Source organism: Notolabrus celidotus, chromosome 7 (assembly GCF_009762535.1).
Source record: "Notolabrus celidotus isolate fNotCel1 chromosome 7, fNotCel1.pri, whole genome shotgun sequence".
Lineage (NCBI taxonomy): Eukaryota > Metazoa > Chordata > Actinopteri > Labriformes > Labridae > Notolabrus > Notolabrus celidotus.
This window is the reverse complement of record NC_048278.1, coordinates 18043053-18068086: the sequence shown is the minus strand read 5'-3', so window position 1 is coordinate 18068086 and position 25034 is coordinate 18043053. Positions and strand designations below refer to the sequence as shown.

At 38.6% G+C, this 25034-nt stretch overlaps 3 protein-coding genes across 6 annotated transcripts; 2 read left to right on the top strand and 1 right to left on the bottom strand.

Moving 5' to 3' along the window:
• The first annotated feature begins 3073 nt into the window (after nt 1-3073).
• ap1m2 (adaptor related protein complex 1 subunit mu 2) lies at nt 3074-9242 on the top strand. The gene is made up of 12 exons (XM_034688600.1): nt 3074-3312; nt 4898-5054; nt 5190-5257; nt 5387-5517; nt 5645-5792; nt 6090-6216; nt 6351-6493; nt 7460-7531; nt 7813-7971; nt 8130-8255; nt 8612-8687; nt 8841-9242. Exons 1-12 carry the CDS (start codon nt 3271-3273, stop codon nt 8864-8866), a joined length of 1275 nt encoding a protein of 424 aa, XP_034544491.1. The 5' UTR covers nt 3074-3270; the 3' UTR covers nt 8867-9242.
• Nucleotides 9243-9454: 212 nt separating this feature from the next.
• Nucleotides 9455-13014, top strand: cdkn2d (cyclin-dependent kinase inhibitor 2D (p19, inhibits CDK4)). 2 transcript variants are annotated; one of them, XM_034688602.1, is made up of 3 exons: nt 9455-9659; nt 10016-10168; nt 12054-12936. In XM_034688602.1, exons 2-3 carry the CDS (start codon nt 10028-10030, stop codon nt 12405-12407), a joined length of 495 nt encoding a protein of 164 aa, XP_034544493.1. In that variant the 5' UTR covers nt 9455-9659; nt 10016-10027; the 3' UTR covers nt 12408-12936. The 2 variants fall into 2 exon arrangements, with proteins under 2 accessions (XP_034544493.1, XP_034544492.1); XM_034688601.1 differs by having other exon boundaries at nt 9457-9659; nt 10012-10168; nt 12054-13014.
• Nucleotides 13015-17945: 4931 nt separating this feature from the next.
• si:zfos-323e3.4 (volume-regulated anion channel subunit LRRC8C) lies at nt 17946-23717 on the bottom strand. 3 transcript variants are annotated; one of them, XM_034688596.1, is made up of 3 exons: nt 23601-23717; nt 22714-22875; nt 17946-20529 (listed from the first exon to the last, which is right to left on the bottom strand). In XM_034688596.1, the coding sequence occupies exons 2-3, from the start codon at nt 22852-22854 to the stop codon at nt 18238-18240; spliced, it is 2433 nt and encodes an 810-aa protein (XP_034544487.1). In that variant the 5' UTR covers nt 22855-22875; nt 23601-23717; the 3' UTR covers nt 17946-18237. The 3 variants fall into 3 exon arrangements, with proteins under 3 accessions (XP_034544487.1, XP_034544488.1, XP_034544490.1); XM_034688597.1 differs by having other exon boundaries at nt 17992-20529; nt 22714-22872; nt 23601-23695; XM_034688599.1 differs by lacking the exon at nt 23601-23717 and adding an exon at nt 23479-23501 and having other exon boundaries at nt 17992-20529; nt 22714-22872.
• Between the last annotated feature and the right edge of the window lie 1317 nt (nt 23718-25034).

The window sequence follows — 25034 nt, the reverse complement described above, 5'->3', positions numbered from 1 at the left end:
TGACTGATTATCAGTTCAACTTTCTGTAGCTCATACATAAACTGAACATAGCAACTGCTGGCTTAACTAATAACACTTCACACAGTTGACAGGTTTTTTTCTCCTTTGCAAGGTTATATTGAGGGCTTTTGGCCTTTCTTGGTTAGGACAGCTTGAAAGAGAAACATTGAATGTAGGGAGAGAGTAGTGAGTGACATGCATCACATTTAGACAGAATTAGAAATTGATCCTGTAACCAGTGTGAGGACCACAAGCCTCTGCACATGGATGGGTAAACTGGCAGCGCAGGGTTGATAAGAGTAATAGTAATAGTTAATATTCCTCAATGAACATCTTGTTGGTATCAAATTTTGATCACCTTCAGAAGTTGTTTCTTCTGGTTAATTTCAACAATTTTCTTCTAACAATAATGTTTCAAAACCCAAGGTGGCCTCTTTGAATCTCTTTGAAAAGAAAATGATTTGAAAAGCTACCTGATAACCTTTTGTGTTTTCTTTGGTTGTCTAGTTAGTTTGAGTTTTTCACTGTACATTTTAATTCTAAGTCTACTGTATCCCTATCAATCCTCGCTTAATGATTAGGACTTTAGTTGACATATTTAATTTTGCAAAGTAATCCATGTTCAAGTGATGATGTAGACATGTTTACAATCGATAAGGAAACCTCTGCCTTGTTCTAAAGTAGGTCAAATATAGTTCAAAGTCAAGCTGCAGCAGTAAAGAAAGTCACGTTTTTCATTTTGTCTGACCAGTGAAGTGTTCCCCATATGTTTGTGTTGGACCTCAGCTGCTATAGGGGGCTCCTGTGGAATCCATATCACATGGACCAGAAAGAGTCAGACTTTATGTAGCAGAAACTGAAGGGAGCAAAAATAATGTTTACATTAAGATAGAAAAAGTTATTCTTGTTGTTTCAGACTGCTTTGGGCTGTGAGGTCGCTTTTTAGAACCCAAATATTTGCAGACACCGAACTGGACTGGGGAGAGCACCAAAATGAAGACAAACTGGGAAGTGGGTCAAATGTACTGGCTTTTATAGAATATGTCAAATAGGTCTTGATAGAATAGTATTTTATGATAGTCATACAACACATCACATCCTGTGAGAACACAACATGTTTTAGGTGTGGTTTTCTCATTTATGGCTAAGGTAAACTCGTGTGTCATTAGATAAACAGTGTCCAGATAAGAAGAGCCAAAGCTGTATGGACAAAAGGTGTAGGATATTAAAATACACTTATCTCCATCTGGCCCTAACGCGCACGTCACACACTCTTGTTAAGGCCGTGTGTTATTCTTCATCACTGCCTTCCTACACATGCCTGATAAGAAGCAGACACAAGAATATAAATCAAGGCTGAGATCTGGGGCATAAGACCAAAGGGAGGCCAAAGCAGGGTTGGGGGTAATTCACTGAGATCTTGTAGAGCAAGGTTTATGGCTTAAGGAGCTCCCCAAGCATGTGATTGGCAAGTGTTTCTGTAACCATGAGGTCAGACCTACAGGTCACACGCTCTCAGATAAAGAAAAGAGGTGTAGCTTTCTGGGAAATAAAAACCCTGCACAACTACAACGAGAGGTTGGGACAGATGATCTGTAGTTTTAAACAAAAGAAAGGGAAAGGAGATAGTGGGAAAGGCAAAGGGACATTTAGGAGCTTCCAAAGTTGGTAATAAAGTATTTTTTATCAGCATAAATATAAATACAAAAAAAGACAGCTCCATCCACAATTGGGACTTTAAATGATAATAAAGGTTAAGGATTCACAGAATATATACGCAAAGAAAAAAATGGGTTCTAGCTCAAATCTGGAGATTTTCCATCCATGCATTATGAAAAGAGAGTAGAATATTACAAAAAGAACTGCTCCCAGATGTTTTTTCCCTTTCTAATCATTAAGTTTCCTGTTTCAACATAAAGCATGTGAACACTAGCTGAGAGTGGCAGGGCATAAGCACATAACAGTTTCTTGACATTAGTGCTGCAAACAATTTTTGATGCTGTCAAGCCAGTTCGCAAGAAGAGATTGATGATTATCCTTGTCTGTGATATAAGTATCTCTCCACTACTCTTTCAACAATCTAGCATAGAGGACAAAATGTATCCCCGACAATTTGATATTAACTATTCATTTTATGGAGGATTGAGAAATCTCCATCTACATGATGATTTACTTTTATCATAAAATGTATTGTTTTCTTTAAGTGTTTTTCTAAAACTGCCCAACTTTTTCCTTGCTGAGGCAATGATGCCTTAAGTCAAGGCTGCACACTACTGTTACGAACCTCAGTTTTATAACTGTACAGATAAGATGATGTTACAAGGTCTCTGACAGGATTCAGAAATGTGCTAGCTGGCTGTATTTTGAGTATTTTTGTGATTTTCAATAGTATGAAGTTCAAAAGAATACCAATGTTGGAATCAGGGCACTATGGATAAAATTTGTTAATGTACTGAGCAAAAATATGACTGTCAGAATGTTGCTTCAGTTAACGCACTAATCTGCTGAACCCTCCCAGAGATAGCACACCAGCTCCAAACAGCAACTCTTCCACTACTAAAACAATACATTTGAAAAAAACCTGTATATCAAACAACATAAGTAACATTATATTTGCCTCTATATTTGTATAGCCTAGTTAAATATAAATATATAGGTCAAATGCATCCAAAAGAAAAAAAGATACAAATACAAATCGCCCACAGATTCGCTACTTCAATTTTTTTTTTTTTTTATCTCTTTACATGTTAAGATGTTTTTATTATTAAATCAAGGCAGAAAAAATGATTTAATGTGAGAAATATTCATTAATGGATAAAAAATGAGATCGTGAGCACATACGATTAATCATCTGTCTTAAGCATAAGTGCTGTTGCAAAAAAACCCACAAGAAAAGCTATTTAAAAGATGTTAAAAACTCTGAAATAAAACGGCAACTCACCAAGATTCACAAGTCCCAGTCACTTCTCTCGCACTGCCATGATTTGTTTATATGTAGCGCCCTCTAGTGGATGAACTAAGCATCAAGCTCCCTCCAATTACCCCCTCCTTTTCTCAGGTGAGCTGGTGAATGTTTTACCTGCTTGGCATGACGTCACGGCACCTTCAGGAAACAGACACGGTGGAGTCCATGATCAGCTCGGGATGATAAATGTCTCTGGTCTGGATGGGGAAACGAAATTAAAAACACTGACGCTTTGAGTTGGACTTTAAACACAGTTTGTTTGAGTTGTTGACTTCGTGTACTGAGCTCTCGTGGGTTTAAACACGATGTCTGCCTCCGCTGTGTTTGTGTTGGACCTGAAGGGGAAGGTAAGATTAATACACGAGATCAATGTAACCTATCGCAACTAATTAGTTGGCTTTACGCAGTTTTAAAAGCTATTCAAGTTAAAAATCTACATTTACTCCTCGCTTATGTTTGTCACGGCTGCTTTAACTGTTAAATCATTAGAAACATTTGCTTGGTTAAAAATTAATTAGAAGCTTGCGACACACTCATTCATTGGGATTTTCTTCCTGACTTCCGGATACATGTCTGCCAGTGGAAAGGGGGAGCTGCTGCATTAAATAACTTAAGTGAGAGTGACATAGTGCTGCAGCACCTGTAGGCCTATTCTTGACCGACGCCTCTATTTATAATAGTGTATCACCACCCTTAATAAACTATATCACCCACACATTTTTTGCTGTTTCTGCATGCAACACCCCTTCTCTGCCGATAGAACATGTAACCTGATACACAAGGTATTGTTAATGACAAACAGGAAGGACACATGGTTTTAGGAGTTTTGTTACTCACAGGGTGTGTGTTCTGAAAGGTGTGTGACATTTCACTGGATCTGATCCTCAGTTTGATGCTGCCCAACTTACCTGCAGTTTGTTGCATCTTGAGCAGGGTCTACCTGTTTTGCATTTGTCATATTATACCCTCCATTAGTATAATAGGTCGCTGATGCATATTAAGAGGCAGATCTGGTCAGGACCCTGACTCATTTATGGGACAGTGTGCTGTATGAAATCCTCTAAAATCATCTGAGGGTCTAAAGAACAAGATTATATTCAATGTCAAGTCCTCTGAAGCTTTAGAAACTTATAAAGATAGAGTTTTCCCACCTTTGGTGAGAACGTGCTGCTTCTGTTTGGGACTGGAACAGTGATGGAGGTAAAAGTAATATCACTTTTATAAAGTGTATTTGCTTAGAAAAACTAAAAACAATGTTCCGGGGAGTTTTATTACTGAAAAACTCACAAGCAAAATCTTTTACCAAGAACGACTCAGGTATCAAAATTGAATATGAAAAAATAGTTACTAACTCTGGTAATGACTGCGTATTAATTAGTAAAGAATCATTATTTCATACTAAGCTGGAACCCTTACGAGTCTACTCAGCCTGCAGATCTGAACAGCTGATCTGTGCCCTGCAGGTGTTGGCACATTCGCTGTCAGTGCAAGTATGAAGAGGCTCTCTGACGGAAAAGTAAAGTGCTGAAATTTTTCTAAATAGCGTGAACACTTTCACCGACATTACTGTTTGGGTTGGAATGTCTTAAAAGTTGTTCTATTGTGTGACATTGACCTTGTTTGTAGCAGTTGATGGCCTAGCTTCTGTACCAGTTCTCCATTAGGCTTCTTTACAAAGGGGTCCAAGCTTTCAAGGATCCCCTGTGGGTGATACACTTACTGTTGACAAGTACCTCATACAACCCCACTTTAAAAACAATAACAAAAAACAACTACCGATATAATTGTTTTCAGTAAATCATTGATCACCACATTGTTTTTGTTGTCAGAAAACTGGTGTTGTTCTTGCTGCTCTGAGATGGTAGTGAGGGAAACTTAGCCAGTAAAAGTCGTATTAACTATTAACTATATGGCCTACTTCTGTCATATCAGGTGCTGATTTGCCGGAACTACAAAGGCGATGTGGACATGGCTGAGATCGACCACTTTATGCCTCTACTGATGACACATGAAGAGGAAGGTCTTCTGTGCCCTGTGCTGTCACATGGCAGCATTCACTTCATGTGGATCAAACACAGCAACCTCTACTGTATCCTTGTCCTGCATGCTGCTGGAATCTGCCATATCACGAGGGGCATAAATAAAATGTGGTATTACAATTATTACTTCACATATTAATGAATTACATAATTTGATTGTACTCCTTGACCTAAGCTCTGCACAGTGGTGGCCACTACAAACAAAAACTCAAACGCCTCTCTTGTGTATTCATTTCTTTACAAAATGGTCGAGGTGAGTCTCCCATGCATGGATAACTATTGATTTAAAAGTTTGTTTGATATAATTATTGCATAATTTCCATGGAATAATTCTCATTTTTGTGAAGAGAGTGTCTTTAAAAATCTACCTTTAACTTTCCAGGTGTTCACAGAGTACTTCAAAGAGCTGGAGGAAGAGAGCATTCAAGACAACTTTGTGCTCGTCTATGAGCTGCTGGACGAGCTGATGGACTTCGGCTTCCCTCAGACTACAGACAGCAAGATCCTGCAAGAGTGAGGGTCCCCTATACACACATGTAGACATTATGTAGACTGGGAAATTAAATGTTTTATGTTGAGCTGAAAAAGATGGTGGTGTTGAATCACAGCAGGCCGTCTTTTCTTGATTAATCTCCTGCAGATACATCACTCAAGAAGGGGCAAAGCTTGAGGTGACCAAATCCAAGGTGCCGACCACCGTCACCAACGCTGTCTCCTGGAGGTCAGAAGGGATCAAATACAAGAAGAATGAGGTTTTTATAGATGTCATCGAGTCCATCAATGTACTGGTAAGATAAGACTTATAAGAAACTTTCCTTTTTTTATGTTTTTGTAACTTTGAATCCATTTATGCTTAATATTTAGTTATATATCACAAAGTAGAGGTGCTGCTACTTTCTAAGTGTTTTATGCCACAGTAAAAGAAGAGGATTAAGTAAATTCAGACTTTCTTTGTCTCAATATCTCTTCATATATTTGTCTTGTGCTCAATGTGAAATTTTTCTGACTTAATCAATCATGAGATTTATTCATTTTTAACAAAGAAATATTCAGCTTAGTTCTTTACTGTGCGTTTTTTTGTTCAGGTGAATGCTAATGGAAGTGTGATGAGCAGTGACATTGTGGGCAGCATCAAGCTGAAAACCATGCTCTCTGGGATGCCTGAGCTGCGGCTGGGCCTCAATGACCGAGTGCTTTTTTCTCTCACTGGACGTAAGTTTCCACATCCTCTGTCTCTAACCACCCATCTATTCAGCTTTTCTAGCTGAATGTGTATGTAGCTTATCTTTCTGCTTTGGTTATATTTAAATTAATACCAGTCGTACATTTTATTGTTTTGTGTTCAGGTGACAAAGGAAAGACGGTGATGATGGAGGATGTGAAATTCCACCAGTGTGTCCGTCTCTCTCGCTTTGACAGCGATCGAACTATCTCCTTCATTCCTCCTGATGGGGAATCAGAACTCATGTCCTATCGCATCAATACCCACGTTAGTCTGAACTAATTCCTTTAATTTAAACACTATATAATTTGTTTTTGTGCCACATTCATAGCTTGCACTCTGCATTTATAACATGCCTTCAAAGACATTAATTTCATTCTATAAAGATGTGTATGTCTATATGGCCAGGGATTAAACGTTGATCATGTTGCTCATTGCAAGTAGACCTTTATTTAAGCACTCTACTTCAAAACAAATGTGAGGTTCTTTCACTTTTCTTTAGACTTTCTACGTCATATGACTTCATAGACCATTTTTCTGCAGAATAGTTAAGACACTTAAAACTCCTGTTGAGGAGTTTAGTGGGTTACGGAGCAGACTGATATTAAAATTGATGCCTCTGTATGACTTACAAAGGCAAACGACACCATCAGAATAAAGACTGACTATATCTTTATAGTTAATTATCAAGTGTAAAACTGCTGGTGGGGGTTAAGTGTTGGTCAAGTACTGCTACGCAAACAGCATTTTTTATTGGTACATTTTCCATGGCAAAGATTTCTGATGAGTAACAAATTTAAATGTTTTAATAAACAGGGAGATCTTTTTTTTTTTAGAAAACACACATTTTACATGTCCAAAACAGCAATAAGATATGTGATACCCCAGGGAAGGGTGGCAAATGAACACAAATTGATAGTTCCTCACAGAAACGTTAAAATATATTAAATACAATGCATGTTGAACCTCGCAACTACAAATTAAACCCTGTGTTAATTATTGTTCATGGGGACAATTTATATGTGCAGAAATAACAAATCAACATAATTTTTTTGCTGATGTAAACTACATTTTCCTGCATGACCACTTGCACAACCACACATAAGTGGCAAAGAAATCCCTTTAAAATAACACGTGTACTGGATACTATACAGATGTAACTGAAGTAAGTTTATATATAATGAATTCATTGTAAAATGGTTTTCTTACTGAAACAATATTTTTCTTGTACAGGTGAAGCCTCTGATATGGATTGAATCAGTCATAGAGAAATTCTCTCACAGTAGAGTGGAAATCATGGTTAAGGTAATGACCGACTTATATTACATTCAGATGCACAAAATTACATTAGTTTTCAAATTATTTGATGTGTTATTGAAGATAAACTGCTGATAAACTTGCATGAAAAGTGTAAAAACATGAAAAGCATAAGAATGAGTGCAAAAGCAATCTGTCTCTTAAATTATACACGCTGATTCCACAAAGTACACTAAACTGTTAGAAGCTGTTCCTGCCGAGGGGCCTCTGAGCAACAGTGAATGCAAGGCTTTCACAAGATACCCTGTCACATTGTCTTTTATTTTTAGGCAAAGGGACAATTTAAAAAACAGTCTGTGGCAAATAATGTGGAGGTGAGGGTCCCGGTCCCCAGCGATGCTGATTCACCAAAGTTCAAAACCAGCACAGGTCATGCCAAATACGTGCCCGAGAAGAACCTGGTGGTGTGGACCATCAAGTCTTTCCCTGTGAGAAATACACTGCTTAACTGATATTATTAAATGTAATTTTTTTTTTTAAATGTATGTTGCTTTGTTGAATTTACATCCAGATCAAATATAATAATTCGATTTTTGTTTTACTGTGTTGTAACTCTTCAATATCTGTGTCTTTGTAATGCATTCAGGGAGGTAAAGAATTTCTAATGAGAGCACATTTTGGTCTGCCCAGTGTGGAGAATGCCGAGCTGGAGGGCAAACCTCCCATTACTGTCAAATTTGAAATCCCATACTTCACAGTCTCAGGAATACAGGTGTGTTTAAGTTGACACAAGTTTATGTTTATGCTGAGTCATTTAATGTCAAACAACCCAGAAATAAGGACAGTAGTCTCAGCCAATCTGAGCGCAAAATACATTTATTCTCAATCTAAAGTGTGTCAGAGCATGTTATGTCTTGTTTGTATTGATACAGTAGTTTTAAAGTTTAACCATCACGTGTCTGGTTTGCATCAGGTGTGTTCAGTTAACAAACATTATATAGTCAAGTCTGGTCCTGTAATAGCTGATACTTTGTGATCAGACTGGCCAACTAGATTTTGATTTAATTAATGATGGTTTCTTGTCTCAACATGTTGTGCCTCTCTGACTCCCTCGCTCTTTTTCACCAGGTGCGATACATGAAGATTATTGAAAAAAGCGGTTACCAGGCTTTACCCTGGGTTCGGTACATTACCCAGAGTGGAGGTAGATTAATTGTTTTCATCAAAATTCAATATAATATAACAGTGTTTTGGTTCAGAATGTTCCATCTTAAATTCACATTAATGCAAAATATCTTGCTTTTTCAGATTTCCCATTTACTTAAATAAACATTTGTTTTTCATTTTATTCATTTAGACTACCAGCTGAGGACCAATGTATAAACCCAGAGGGATTGCTGTATATACTGCACTTGCAAGACCTCCAGGGAAGCATCAATGATCATATAACTTTGACTGAAGGACTATCCCAAAATTTCACCTGCTCTATTTAATGTCACTGATCTTGTTTTTAAAAAACTATGTGCAACTTAATTTTATTGTGACTATTGTGGGACCACTGCTAACTTTGTAAATGTGAAAGCAAATTATTGCCTTGAAACAATATGTCATTAGTTTTATTTGTATGTGTGCTCTGCCCCTTTGTTTTTCTCAAGAGTTTCTAACACCATATTTGGGCAGCTTCTGTCCTTATACTGTAGTAATGCATTATGTAATCACAGTCGCTAAATTCCGCCTAAAATTAAAAACTTAAACCCGCCTTTTTTCCTCACTTGTCTCTGGAGAAATACATCCAAAGGTCAGAAATGTGAATGAGCTGCCTCTGAAGACTTCAACGTATACGAATCGCCCGCTTTCTTCGCTGTGTGCTCTGATTGGTCGACTGCTGCTGTTACCACAGTGATGGCGTAGTAACCCAGTTGTAGCTCCGCCTCTTTGACCCTATCAGGATGACACACACCCTCCAGGCGCGCTGTGATTGGTCAGCGTGTGTTCTCCCAATGTTTGTAAATTGTAGACTGGAGACACTGCTGTGTGTAGATCTCAGCGCGCAAATGTATTTTCTAATGTTTATAAACATTTATTGTTTAGATTATATTTAAAATTTACTGGTCGTTGGACAGTAAAGCGGGACAGATCATCTTGACGACGTTGAGGATCTAAAAGAACCGTTAAGGTAAACTTAGCATCTCTGTAGTTTGTTTTTAACGCAGCGGTTAGCCCGGAGGCTAATTATTTGTGATATACTGTTGACTTGAGGTGCCTGTCTGTTGGAAGAACAAATGTCTACATACAGACTTTGTTTCTTTGCCTCCTAAGCCGACCTGTTGTAACATTATGCTAGCTGTAAGATAACATGGCGTCATAGGGGAACTAAAGCTTACGTTAGGCGGATACAGCAGTAGCTCTATCTATCCGATCTGAACCTCTTGAAAACACCTCTCCCTGTTTTACACTTTGTCTGTCAACGAGAGAGACCCGTGATTAAGTGTTAGTTTAACTGATGCTATACATCTCCTACCCACCAGGCAGAAAGAGACTATAATGGTCCTTAGTCAGATGGATGCCGGTAAAGCTTTGACGGCGGCAGCAGCCAAAGGAGACAGCAGCGAAGTGCAGAGGATCCTGGAGGACTGCAGAGTGCATCCTGATACTCTCAATGAGTTTGGCAGAACTGCGCTACAGGTGAGGATTAATTCACACTATATTTCAATAGATAATATGTATACGACGAGGTATAAACTACACACTTAATGCTTTGGTAGAAATACGTTACAGAATCATCTCATTGCCTCCTGACACTTCGATATATTGAGCTGTCTGCTACGGAAGCCCTAAGTCAGGGGCGTCAAACTCATTTCAGTTCTGGGGCCTCACAGCCCAATTTGATCTCCAGCGGGCCGGACCAGTAAAATCATAGCATAATAACCTATAGAGGAGGACAACTCAAATTGTTTCCCTTTTTTTTGTGCAAATAAAGTACATTCTCAAAATGTTCACAGTTGATAAACCATCTTTGCACAAAAACAGCTGTTGTATTTTTTGCAATGATGAGACTCATAGTGGGCTGAATATTTTACCCTGTAAGCCCTGAAACCTGCTGCAAACACACCAAACACACAGGTTACCCATTTACCTGACACACAGAGTGTAATGTTTACTGCAAACGAACAGATAGATTATAATAATGAACAAGGTAGAGTTGATTATTTTGGACCCCTCAGCTCCAGCATGCACAGTTTGCTTGCTGGACAGTGTTGTATGCAGGAGTGTAGTGCTAGTGTTAGTAGTTAGTGGATCATCTTATAGTGCTCTAAAAAGTCTTTATGAATCTCAACCGGTTTATGCAAACAGCAAGTCATCTATTTTCTCACTCTGAGAAAAAAAAGTCCTGGAGCACCGTTCAGGGCGCTCTGTCAGCACTATGATTGTATGCGACCCCCAGAGGACAAATTTGAAATTGTAGTTATAGTTATATTTATTGAACAATTGCAGTTAATGTCCTCTCTGTAATTTTTTCACTTTGCAAAGTCGTTCCGCGGAATGGATTGGAACATCTGGCGGGCCGTATGTTTGACTCCCCTGCCTTAAGTGGACATCAATCAATCAATCAATCAATCAATCAATCTTTATTTGTATAGCGCCAAATCACAACAAACGTTATCTCAAGACGCTTTTACAAACATAGGAGGTCTAGACCACTCTATGTCAAATTATGAACAGAGACACAACTTCAAGACAGGGTAAGACTCAGTCTGACCCCACCTTAATCCATCATGAGCATTGCACATCGCAGTATTTAGCTAGTTACAGTGGCGAGGAAAAACTTCCTTTTAACAGGCAGAAACCTCAGGCAGAAAAGAAAGACATGCAACCACAGATTTTATTTCCTCCTTTTTCCCACGGTAACAACTTCATTCAGGTTGCTTCTCTCAAGATCTCCACTTATATTTCCCTTCTTCTCAAATCGTGTTTTCTTGTGATAACGGAAACATTATTTGGCAGTCTAAAAACCAAAACAACACTCTGAGTCTGGTCACTGTGATAGGCCGAACCACAAAATGCTATTATGCCATGTCCACTCTTGTTATATAAGTCAAGCCTATTTCCATGTTTATTTTTATTTTTTGCAACTCTGGGGTTAGCAGAACACATGAAAATTCATGTCCACCAACAAAACACACCAGTTGTAAGCAATACCTAGTGTATGTTAGGGGTATTATTACTTTGTGTTTGAACTGTTTTGGCAGGTGTTTTATTAACTTTCAGCTCATTTTGAAGGTGTTTTCTGAATTATTCTGAATCTGTAAGGTATTTCTAATGTTTCTCCCACACTTTTTACATAAGTGAAGACAACTGCATTAAAACAATTATGATAATGTAATGTAATTATACTGAATACTTAAAGTATCTCCATCTGTTTTGAGGATTTGTTGCAGGTTAATGAGCTGTGTGTGCAAGTTGACATTATTTTGACAAATGACTGAATAAAGATGAGAATCAAGGGTCCCCACTTTTGATTTATACACAGGTTGAATTAACCATCGGTACCCTTTTCCTCTCCTCTCAGGTGATGATGATGGGAAACTCCAAGGTCGCCAGTCTGCTGCTGGAAAAAGGAGCAGACCCAAACATCCAGGACAAACACGGGATAGCGCCGGTCCACGATGCAGCCCGTACAGGATTCCTGGACACTTTGCAGGTTCTGGTGGAGTATGGTGCATCGGTAAACGTGTCGGACCAGAGTGGTGCCCTGCCCATCCACATCGCCATCCATGAGGGCCACCGTGATGTTGTGGAGTTCTTGGCTCCGCGCTCTGACCTGAAGCATGCTAACATCAGCGGTCAGACAGCCATAGACGTGGCTCGAGCTTCATGTGTGCCTGATATGATTGACTTGCTTTTCGCTCACATTCATAGTTAGTCTGGGTGCCGGGTGCCTTGGGAGTCACCCTGACCCGACTTTGTTTTTTGCTTCAAACCTGGCAACTTGAATTCACAGCTGTGTAAAGGATTATTTTTTGTTAATAGAAGCTCAGCATTAATATGTGACACAGGACATATTGTCTTGGCAGCTTATTTTCAATGGATGGGTGCCTACATACAGTAGACTCCTCTTTTGCACAGTGCGGTTCTGGCACCTTATATCTCTGTTGTCCCTTTTCGTTGGGAGTGCACATTTGTAAATAGTTTCCCCCAGTGTTTGTTTTTATAATTATCATATTAATTCTATTGTGTAAGAATTGTAACAGTTTATGAAATGTATGCGTTTTTTTAAACATTTTAAAAAACTTGACATGGTGCACCCTCATTGCTTTTCATAGTTGTGTTTCTCTTCATTAGATGTTCTTAGACTTTGAATTAACTCTTATTTATTGTTGGAATAGAACTGAAGATTCTTGTGATTTTGTATATATCAACATTTATCGTGATTTGTTAAAATGTTATTTATATAAATACTTTTAAATCCAAAGTGAGATTATTCACTTAAGTATTTGAAGAAGCAAGCACAAAATAAAGTGTTGAACTTTAATTTTCTGACTCTTGGTTTTCATTTTGAACAGGTTTGGTTTAATTGTTTTTTAAGCTCACAGCAGCAAACTAACTTCTGGGCCCCTAACAGAATTGAATATCTTGAGTTTGATTTCTTTCTAGAGATTTGTGGACAGACTAATTTAACTATAGATAACATTTTTTAAAGCAGTTATTAGAAATTGAAATATTTAAAACAGCATAAAGTAAGGTGTTATTAAGCTTCTTCAACATGATATGTTTTAATATCAGGCAGGGTTGAGCCGTCAAACAACAATTAAACAATTTTGTTTTCAGTATCTTTTGTTAGCTCTTTCTCTTTGATCACTGAAGAAAACCCTTTCTCCACTTCCCTACGAGAATAAGTTAAGTGTGAAGGATCACTATGAAATATGTAATGCTGAAGTAGTGTGCATAGTTTCATGTTGAAGAGTTATGCAGCAAATAGGTAGGGACACATCAGTTTACTTTTGTTGAAATATCTGAACCCATAAAACAAGTTCTTTTTCGGCACTGAGCACCAAACAAACAAAAATGAGCACCATTGAAGCATAAATTAGATGAATTTGATAATCTGGTTGTACAAGAGTGGCTTTTGTTTAACTATATTAAAAAAACATTTCCCTCTACAGTCATAATGATCTGATGTATTCTCCCTGGAGAGAAAAAAAACAATGCTCTGTCTGTACTTTGTTCTGCTGCAGGCATCCTCAAGTGTTCAGCACTTCCCCAAGGTGATTCATGAAGGACATTTATAATAACGCCACACTGGAATTCTCTGTGCAGTGAAACCTCGCCTTCTATAAAAGGGCACACAGATCAAAATGAATGAGAGCCCTGTTTTGTTCAGGCTTGTAGGTAACGGTGGCACAGTTTGCTGATGTTTGTGCTCTCGGCTCTTACAGTACAATGGCTATCCTGTTTGCTTGTGTGCCACGGGCCAACTGCTTCAGACAAGGAAGGAGATACAGTTAAACTGCTGCTCTGCCGGGCTGCTGTGCAAAGCCTCATGATGTCACAAATAGACCGTGTATGTTAATATGTTGTTCACCTGCATCTACACATCTGGACTGAAACACATGTACATTTTCAGTTTCTTCACTCAATTGACAAAGAGATACGAATAATATGTAATGAATATAATATGTTATGAATATATATGGAATGAATTGTATGTGCTTTGGCAATAACATGTCTTTGTTAATGCCAATAAAGCAAAATTGTATTGAATTGAATTGAATTGATAAAAAAAAAACTTCTGTTCCATAATTTATATTTCTTCTATCCAGTTACTTCAATTTTGTATTATTTCAGAGGAAACTATTGCAACTTTTTTTAAACAAATGAATCAATAACTACCAACATTAATGACAAAAGCTCACATACAACCTATAAAATCAGCTTATCTGACATATTTTATCCAACCAAATGTGAAGCGTTAAACTTTTTTTGACACTATTATTGCTTTATTAGAATTCTTAATTGTTTGTATTATTTTTCACTTGACTTCCTTACACCTTTTTTACTCCTTTAGCCAGAACATTTGTACTTTTTTACTCCAGTTTTCACACTTCTTTGCCAGTTTTAGCTAACTAGTTACTTTGTGTGACAGTTTTGAACACATACTGTAAATTCAGTTTATCAAATGCACGAAGTAGCCTCAAAATATGAAGCAATTCAAATGAGCTCTTTCCCATACTATATATCTACACAATTTGTCATTTTTTTAAAGAGTGGTATCACAACTTTTAACAAAGCAACATCAAACAATACTTCTTTTAACCCTAGGTGTAATAGCCTGCAGTCTGCAGTGTCGTTTTCACCTTCTAGTTTCAGATTTACATAATCCCAAATGTGGACACCTGCACAGTCACAACCACAGTATTTGATTTCTGGGCAGTTCAGGAGCAGCTTGAGGTGAAATGCCTCCCTCAGAGGTACTTCAGCTGTTGTTGTTCAAGAGGAAAACCAGAGTCATTCATTTCCAAACCCATATTGTCCCAGCTAGTCAGCCAACCACAGACTCACCCCTACTGTTCAGAGGTCTAAACTCCCTCATCTTGTGTCATAAAAACACACCACAACAAATTCTTATTCAATATGTCTTGACTCCCTTGCAGCTATATGAATTGCTGAAGACTTGTAAACTTAGTACTGAGAAATGCAGCCCCACACAGGCCTGTCTCCAGCCACTAGGAGGCGCTATCTAACTTAACTGAGCACAAATGTGGGTGTGTGCTGGATATGCAAATACTCCCTATATAAACACTGTTGTGGTGGTTCCTTTGTTCTGCAGGCTGGGAGAGAGTCACAGTGACCAGTTTTAAGGAGTGGGAGTAGACAAGAAAAACTAGTATCAGCCTACTTACTCCATGGCTCTTAAGGATACAGAATATGTTTGCAAATGTGTAATGATGACAAAACTGAGTGAGGATAAGGTATGAGTCAAGAGACTGAATTTTAGTTATTCATACGAAGGAGTAAAACAAAGGAATTTAACAGTGAATGAAAATGTTAACAGATGTGTCTCTACTTACAGGAACTGAAGTGAGACACAGGTGACAATGCGTAGAAAAGGCTGATAAGAGTCAGTATCATCTGAGGTTTAGTCAGAAAGTGTATTTCCAGAAACAACTGAAATCAGCTTGTTTTCACCAGAAAATTGAAATTGTATAGATATATGTATAGATCATTTTTGAAGTTGTCTCACTGTTTAAAAAACTCACACTTTGTGTACATTGAAAGAGTTTCTGAGCTTTGTTCCTGTGTATCTCTGTCATGTGTTTTTGTCCACCTAGAGAAGAGACCCATTCACAATAAAACTACACTGTAAAAAATGTGATACCAACATTCTGAGTTAGCCAAATAAATTATTATTTTCTTTATAAAACCCATAATTTTTGCCCTTCTTGGACTTTTACTTCTTTATTGAGGACTCACATCATGGCCTGCATTGAAAGGAAAATAATAGCAGTCAATAACACTTTCAGTGTATATTCTGGCAAGAGAGCTCTGTAAAAAGACAGATGAAATCGTTTCTATAAAATTGCAGACTTCACCTTCCTGGGTGCTTAAAGTGAGATGTTAGATCAACAAAGACAGTCACTAAGTTGTAAAACAATAAAGAAAAAAGATGTGCATTTTTATGAACTTTGATACCAATAACCTGTACCAATGATCAGGCACCATAAGCCGCTTTCTCAACATATACTTCACAATTCACACTTCAACTCGGTTTCTCAAGCTGCAGGAAATTACAGCCTGCAGGAGCTGAATCCAAACCTTTCAAACTTACTTACTCACATGGCAGGAAGTAGCTTTCCAATCTCATTTTCCTACTCAAATGCTAACACTGCATGGGTAGGACCAGAACTGAAAGCACACTGACGTGGCAGAATTTCAGACTACAAACTAAGGATCTCACAATTATCAGTAAACAACCTCCTAAGAGGGATAAGGTGCATGTTGTTATTTCTAGCTTGGTTTTTTTTTTCCTTGGTTACAACAATGCAATCACATCTATTTTGGTTAAAGCAGGTGTTACACTCGACTGCCAACCTCAGAAAGAAAAAAAAGAGAAAAATGATCCACGAAGCAGCCTTGCTTGAGGCTTAGAATTCTTCAACTCATCTTCTTAATCTTTCAAGGCCTATTTTGGACAACTTTCATCCCCAATCCCTGTTGATCAGAAAATATCAAATTAAGGAGAGTTTTTGACAGGTTTGGAGGTGTGTGGTGACAGCGTGTGCAGGTTAGCTTATGCTCCAGTGTTACTGAGGAATGCCAATAGCTTGAGATGCAAGCCAAGACTTGACTGAACTCTAGTTCAAGCTGAAAGGTGGAATCACTATCTGTGGCATGAGATTGTTATTGTCATACAGGTACACGGAAGGATCTCGAGGGGGAAGGAGAGCAGAGAAACAAAGTATTTTCTGTTGTTTGGGAAATCTTGAACAGAGGAGTTTCTGATTAAGATGAATCACAATGTAAACGGTCATGTACTCCATTTTCCTAAAACTAAACATGAGCAATATGACCTCCTTTGATTCATTATTTTTCTTTCGTGTGTTCAACAGGCTCTAGCATTGCAAATAAAAAGCATGACATATTAAGCTAATTTTACATCTGAGGACTCCAAGGATAATCCAACTGTTTCATTCAGTTCTCTGAGTGTACAGGTACAGAGTATAACACACTACATCAGTAATCACTACGCTTTATGTCTTACTCATCTAAACGGCACTATAAAAGACTAGCTGAATCTCTCTTCTCTCTGTAAATAATTATTGTATCATATTATTCACGCTGTGATAGGTTGGCGACCTGTCCAGGGTGTACCCTGCCTTCCGCCCGAAGCCAGCTGGGATAGGCTCCAGCCCCCCGTGACCCCTAACGGGATAAGCGGTCAAGATAATGGATGGATGGATGGATGGATGTTATTCACACTGAATATAACGCAGACTTGATGTTTATCTGATTAAATGCATAATAACAGTCTCCTCTCATTTTGATTGAATATGTAAACAGAGAGATGAATGGCTTTTATTCTATGACTGAAAAGCTTTCTCTACCTCCACTTGTTTAGGGCCTGAAAGGGAGCAACATGAGCCTCTGTGCTGTGGGAACACTACTAGCGCTGCAAACCTGTCCAACAGGATACAGGGCAGTTAGGTCAGGTTAGGCTAAGTTAGTAACGTGGCTTGTGCTGTGAAGAATCCTCAAGTTATTCTGTAAACAAACCGTGAACACGCTGGAACAAACAGTCACACGGTCAGGTCTTATCTCTGCAACGTTATACTCTACTAACCCTCAATGCTTATCCTGGAAGAAATGCCTCATTGGGACAGCTGTTTCTAAAATTTCAGTGTCATCCGCACATGTAAACATGGCTACAAAGAACAAATCAAGTAATACACTTGCAGAAGAGCTATAACCTTGTAAAATATTTATTAAAAAAACAAACATTTCTTTGTAAAGAAAATACATAAAAAAAACTGCATAAGTTGATTTTTCAATCACTAAAATATGTCAACACATATTTCATGATTTCAGATTTTTTTAATACAACTTGGTTTCAATTTTGGACCTGTTTCTATGAAAAGAATTCCACCCAGTGGAATGGATTAGTTCCCTTTAAATTCTCCTCTCCACGTGAGTCAGACCATCACTGACCTCCATGCTCCACTGAGAAGAGATTCAGAGTCAATGAGAGCTATATAGACTCAGCTATTGCTCAGCTTGCTTCGTACATCTAGCGGCAGTGGATCCAGTAGGCTGTCGTCTACGATTAGTCCATTGATAGTGAGCATGGGACAATCCCCGATCTCATGAGGCAGAGACTCCAGACGGTTCCCTTTAAGCTCCAGGCGGACCAGCTGGGCGAGGTTGGACACTCTGGAGCTGAGATAAGACAGGCAGTTGTTTCCAAGAACCAGCGTCTTTAGCCTTTTACAGGAGAACAGCTCCTCTGGCAGTGTCTCCAAAGAGTTAAAAGCAGCGGAGAAAAACTGAAGACTCTGGAGGATGCCGATCTCCAAAGGAAGAGAAGTGAGCTGGTTGTGGGAGACGTCCAGGTGCCTGATTGTGGTGCAATGAAACAAGCGAGAGGGGAGCTTTCGCAGCTTGTTCCAGCTCACGTCAAAGGTCTCAAGAGTATGCAGTTTACTGATGTGATCTGGGATGTAGGTGATTCTGTTGTGCCACAGTCTGAGGGTCACTAAACGGCGGCAGTGCTGTAAGCTCAGGATCTCCTCAACAGTGGTGAGTTTGTTCTCCTTCAAGTCCAGTTCCTGCATGTTGTTCAGGCTGAAGATAGCACTTGGAATGCGCTCTAACTCACAGCCAACTAACTCTAAAGAGACTAAGCTGGTTAACTTCTTCAGAGTGCTGAATGCTTGGAGCTTGATGCCGTCATTATGGATGCTCAACTTCTGCAGCTGCAACGCAGCATCCACTATACTGGGTGGAATCTTAGCAAGGGTGGATTGGAGGGTGAGGACTCTCAGAGCTCTAAGCTCTCGAAGGGATTCCAGAGAAGCACTTTTAGACACCTCATTTGTTAAAGGACCATTCAGATATAACTCCTCCAGCCCATGCAGAGTGTACATCCACATTGGAACCTCATCTAGACTTTCAAAAGCTAGATGGAGGACTTTTAAGTGTTCCTTGAGGTGGTTCAAGGCAGGAAGTTGGAGCTTGGTGGGGCAGTAGATCAGTGATAACTCCTTCAGAGAGTCTAGTTTTGCCACACTTGCTGGGATAACAACATTTTTAACCTGCTCCAGTTTGAGCGATTCCACTTCAGGGATCGTAAAGACTGTGTCAGGAAGTCCTGGCAACATTAACAAGTGGAGCTCCAACCGGTTGCTGGCATTCTTGGCAAGACGAGTACGTAGCTTTTTGGCAGTCCACTCATGGTTGAGGTTGAGCTGATGAAGACGGCTCTCGCTCACCTCAGAGAGGAAGACTGCAAACCTTTTGGAGTAAAGGGCATCATATTGGTCCACAAGGTGCAGGAGGAATGCAAAGTCATTCTTAACATCTGGTATGTCGTTAATACCTGTCTCCAATCTGACTTGATCGAAGGAGTACTCCTTCAGGGGTCGATGAAACAGCCAGTAGAGGGTATAGATGCAAAGAATTCCGTACACTCCCACGAAGCAGATGTAGCAGTAGGCGAGTTTGGAGAAAATATGGGCTTTGTTATGGTTACAGCAGTAGATATCAAACCCTGTCAGCTCTGGAGAAACATAACAGCGAACCACTACCTCGATGTTTGGTACAAAAACTGTGGTGTAGATGATGATTAAAAGGAACTTGAAGACTTTCAGTGATGTCTGAAGAACATACATGATCCGCAGGGTGTCTGCTTCCTCTACATGAGTCCTGAACTTCTTTACCTTTTCAAACAGTGCTTTGGCCTGCTCACCTTCCTTCTTATCTAACACCGAAGGGGTGGACTGAGGCTCTGGAACTTTCTTTTCTGGGTTGGACTTCACAGAAGAGGAACGAAGAAGAAGCCCTGCAGTCTCCTCGTTGTCTGTACGTCGTTCTGTGCTATCTTTCGACATGGTGTTCCTTCTCCAGCTGACTAGTTTTTCCTCCCCTCTTTCCTCAGAAACCTCACTCAGGGCCCTCGTGGTCCATGGTGAATCAAAACACTTCCCCAGGATGGTAACAAAGAGTTCTATTTTAGAGGACGTCCCAGGGAACTTGAACCAGAAGCTGCTTGCAACCATGAAGATCATAGTATGGATCACAACCAGGTATGGGAAGAACTTTGCAAACCAGTGCACAAACCTCTCATAGCAGTGGTGGTTGACAAACACATATTGGTGGATGTCCAGGTTGTTCTTGCGACCGATCACCTCCTGGATGATGGGCTTAGCAGGTTTGGCCACTGCGGGCTTTGACGTCTCATTCTCCCTGTAGGTCCGGATGTGGCTGCAGTCAATGGCTTCAGGCGTTGGGCTGGTGAAGTGACTAGGCAGGCATGAAATTTTGTCTTGTGTGAGCTGTTGAAATAAAGAAAGTAAGAAATTAAAGTTGAGTAGTTGGAATGTTTGAAGGTGTGTCATTATACACACACCAAATAGACAAACACTTTGCAAAAACGTATTGTTACATATTACAGGCTTATTGTGGGAAGCTAAAATGCTGTTATAGTGCCATTGAGCCGTGTCTTCATGGTATGTGTTATATAAAAGAAGACAGGAAATCCAGACATTCATTTTACTGTATACCGGTTGATTGCACGTTTTTTCCACAATAAAATAGGGTTAGCTAGCATTAATGTTAGCAACGAAGGGGTTAAATCCTAACATTAGCTGTGGTGTGAGCGTTGTGTAGTGTTAGCCAATGGTTTATCTTATATTTTGTTGTTTTACAAGGATAAGTCTGTCAAACCGTTCATAATGTTTTTAAAAGCAGATGCTAAAAGGTATCTTTATCATTCACGCTCCTTCTAGTATCTGCTAGGAGGCTGCTAAATGCTAACTTAGACTTGCCTAAAAGTAGGCAATGAGTTGTCAATTTTTTTATATTACCTTGAAATATGGCCTGATGTAAATTTAAATAATTGAAATTAAATATTATTTAAGTTTCCTACACTTATACCAATTAAAACCTGAAATGCAGCAGTACAAGATTATCAGAGTCTGAGATTTTACTCCTTTATTTATTCCTAATTGTACCTACATCCCAATTGTCAGAGACTACTTGTGTGTTATACACATTTGTTCATCAATAGGGAGCAGGAGGTGTAAGTGGAATTGAAACATTTCATCCTTTTGATGGGACAGGTTTTTAAAATGAAAGCATGAAATATCACCAACCTCGACAGTTCTATGGTAAAGGTTGATGAAGCAATTTTAAATGGAAGACATTTTTTAAACTTTCGTTTGTGCGTTTCTCTTTTGGCAACATTTTTACTTCTGATCCAGTAAGATTTTCATGTTGGGATGATCTAGACCAGGGGTTCCCAAACCTTTCAGCCCGCGACCCCAAAATATAGGTGCCAAAGACTCGCGACCCCCACTGTCCCTCAAAGTGATTTAATGTTCATTTAGCTGGTCTGCAGAAAATTAGCCTACCTATATGAGGATGTGGCTGTGTTTCCTGTGCAGTTATGAATTAACCTACTGCTACTGATGCTTTTGATAATTAACTGTTCCCTAACCCTAAACTTATGAGTCATCTGGCAAAAAGAAAAGCAGAAAACTCATTATTTTCAAGGTTTTATTTCAAGTCTAGCTACTATTTTTGTCAATATTTTTTTACTATAAATGGGTAAAATGTACTATTTTTAGATAACTTTTGTCATTCAACTTTTTTTATTGCATTTTTGAAGTGTTCCTTTGTTCACCACAAGTTAACAAACTATATATAAGTTATACAAAACCAACAAAGAGAAGACAAAAAATACAATAATAATAATAATAATTATAATAATAATAATAATAATAATAATAATAATAAAGAAATAATAATAATTAACAGTACAAACAAAAAGGAAGAAAAAAATAAGAAAACAAGGTAAATAAACCAAAATAAATAATAATAAATATTTTTAGATAACTAAAAAAACATTCTGGAAGACATCTCACGACCCCCCATTTGTTTCTCCTGACCCCCACTTTGGGAACTCCTGCTCTAGACAGCACCCTCAGGGATCAATTTACAGGTCCTAGCTCGGTTTTTCTTTCCTTTTGGTTTTCAGTTTATCTGCCTCACTCAAGTTGTGCTAATTTTGATGATGGACTGTCTGTAATTTTTTTCTTTAATAAACCAACACCATCAGTTCTACAAAGAGACACTGTCAGTGAAAGAAGTGAAAAGGTAACAAAACTCACACATCTCTGTAAAAGATTACATATTAATTCCTTTGCTTTCCTTTTGTGCTATTTAAATATGACACAGAAATGATTTTCAGGTGGCAAGAGACACATTAAGGAGCAAGTTAGTGATCCGAATCTGCAGTAAGTGGGTCAGGAGAGACAAGTCAGTTCAGTTAGACTGTGACTTTGCTTGACGCAGAGGTCAGTTAATAAGCTATGTGTCGTTAGCCAGGGGCGAACTACAATAGGTACAAATGATACAGCTCCCTGACACTCCTCAGGCAGGTTATTGTTGGGTTACTTCTAATTATGTTTCTACATCAAAACATTACCAACTTATGATCAAAACTGTAGGTGCCTCACCTGCAAGGTGCACCCAAAGACTCCAATCATGAGCATAGCAACGCACAGGTACTCAGAGAAAACATCCCACCACGGCTTCAGGACCCGATACTTCTGGTTCTGCTCTGTGCCGAGGTTTCTAAATTCACCCACTGGGATCATCCTGGCTGCTGCTCCACACTGCTGAAAGACAAGAGTGAAACACTGAGGCTAAAATAACACAGTGCAGTCTCCCAGGAACATCCAGACAAACGTTTTAAAGTTATATGACACAAAAGGACATAATCTGACACAGAAAAAACAGAATTGTTATTTTGCCATGTTGACACTGACTGGAAATTGTTGTAATTTTGGCCTTCACTGAATGAACGATCAGGACCTGGACTGTGGGAGGATCCAAACTGGATTTACAAGTTTGACAACAATGTCTAACAACCGAAAAAAAAATATATATATACACTGTATATACTCAGCAGAGGTTTAAGGTCTCTTCATGGAACGAATTTTTCCCCTTTATCGTGTAAATTGTTTGATAAAGTTACCCAACACACCCTAATATAACTCCTCCACGTCCTAACACATTCATTAGCCGGGTTAATGTCTGATGTGAATTGTATCGTGCTAAATATAATAGGAATTTCATGTAAAAATAACAGACAAAATATTGCGGTAGTGTAAGGCAAAAACTTAGCAGGAGTTTAATCGTCATTTAAAATACCTCCACTTGTTTTTGAACAGAAAAGGCGTGTAAACATCACACCCTGAAAGGTGTGCCAAATCACCAACCTGTAGCGTCACGTGTTTATAATTCCTTAAATCACTTTTAAAGTAGATTAAGCTCGTCTTCAAAGTATCACTGTAAACTGCGCAGGAACCTCTCTCCCTAAAACCAGGTGAGTTTCACTTACCTGCGTCCGCACAGGATCCACTGATACCCGGAGGGATTCGCGAGCCTCTTCTCATCGCTGAGGACAGGCGCACCGGTGTGAAGTTACCAGGAAACAACGCGAGACATCCGGACAAGATTTTTAGAATAAACCCAATCTTATTTAAACCAGTTTAACACCCACGGCCACGAGTGTAAACTTTCCAGAAGATAAAAAAGGAGCAGACTTTAAGACACTCTGTGCTTTGATAACCCAGTACTTGATAACAGTAATGTTTCCCCAAACCAACAATATAAAAATTGTAAGTTTGTCTTTTATTAATATAAAAAAAGGAAAAATAAGTGTATCAGTGTAATTGTATTTCTGAAAAGGATAACTTTTTAATGTACGGTGAACTTCTATGTCTTTATGCAGGTTTATTGACATGGAAAGAAAAAAGAAAATGGGAATTAAGCCGTAAAATGTTCAAAGTTCAATTTAAAAAAAAAGACTATTTGCCCCCTGGGAGCAATTTAATAGTTTATAGTATAGGATATACATTAGGTTGGCCTACATTACCAATTATGGTGAGGAAAATAATTTATTCTCTCCTTCACCAAATTCTGTATCACATGTGATTTATAGAAATATATTATTGTACTTTTTTGTTACTTGTTCTGTATATCAAATTAAGATAATACTATCTTTAAACTCCGTATTGTTCCTCAGTCATATCTGACAATGAAACTTTCACTTATCTCTTATTACCCTCCCACCCCACTTTTTAAATTTTAATTGTTATTTCAGTTTCATGTCTCCTTCTTTTACTTCAGCTATTTGTATGTTTGTTTTTGTGCTGCTGAAAAAGAAAACTGAATTTAGAAGAATATAAAGGCCAAAGACACTCAAGCCTTGAGATATCATAAACTGTAACATCAATGTTGACCATGTTGTTTTTCTATAATTCATCTCATATCTTAATGAAGATCTAATGAGGGAGGATTCCTGTATTTATTGTTTAATCATGTGGGTGTTTGCCAGTTGAATTTTAAGATATGGGCCTGTAACATGAAATTATTAATGTTGAAACATTCAAGCTGGAAGCATCGATGTAAAATATGTGGCAGGAAGCTTGCTTGAAAGTCCACTGTCATCCGTCCAAACTTTTTTTTATTAGGTCTAGGGAGCTTTTGTTTCGTTGAGGGATGCTGGGGCCTCTCTGTGTTTGACAAGATACTTCTTGGTACACAAATCCAGATCAATTATTCTCTTGAATATTATGATTATGTTCTATGAAATGAGACATGTTGGCAGAAATCATGGATGGATGGGTAATGTCACAGTTGTGTCAAGTTAACACTACGTGAAAGACATATTTTAAAATGGGCCTTGATCTGTTGACATCTTTAGTGAAATTGGCAACCTAAACTTTTTCATACCAAGATAATGAAAATGTATGTATGCTGGAGTGAAAGC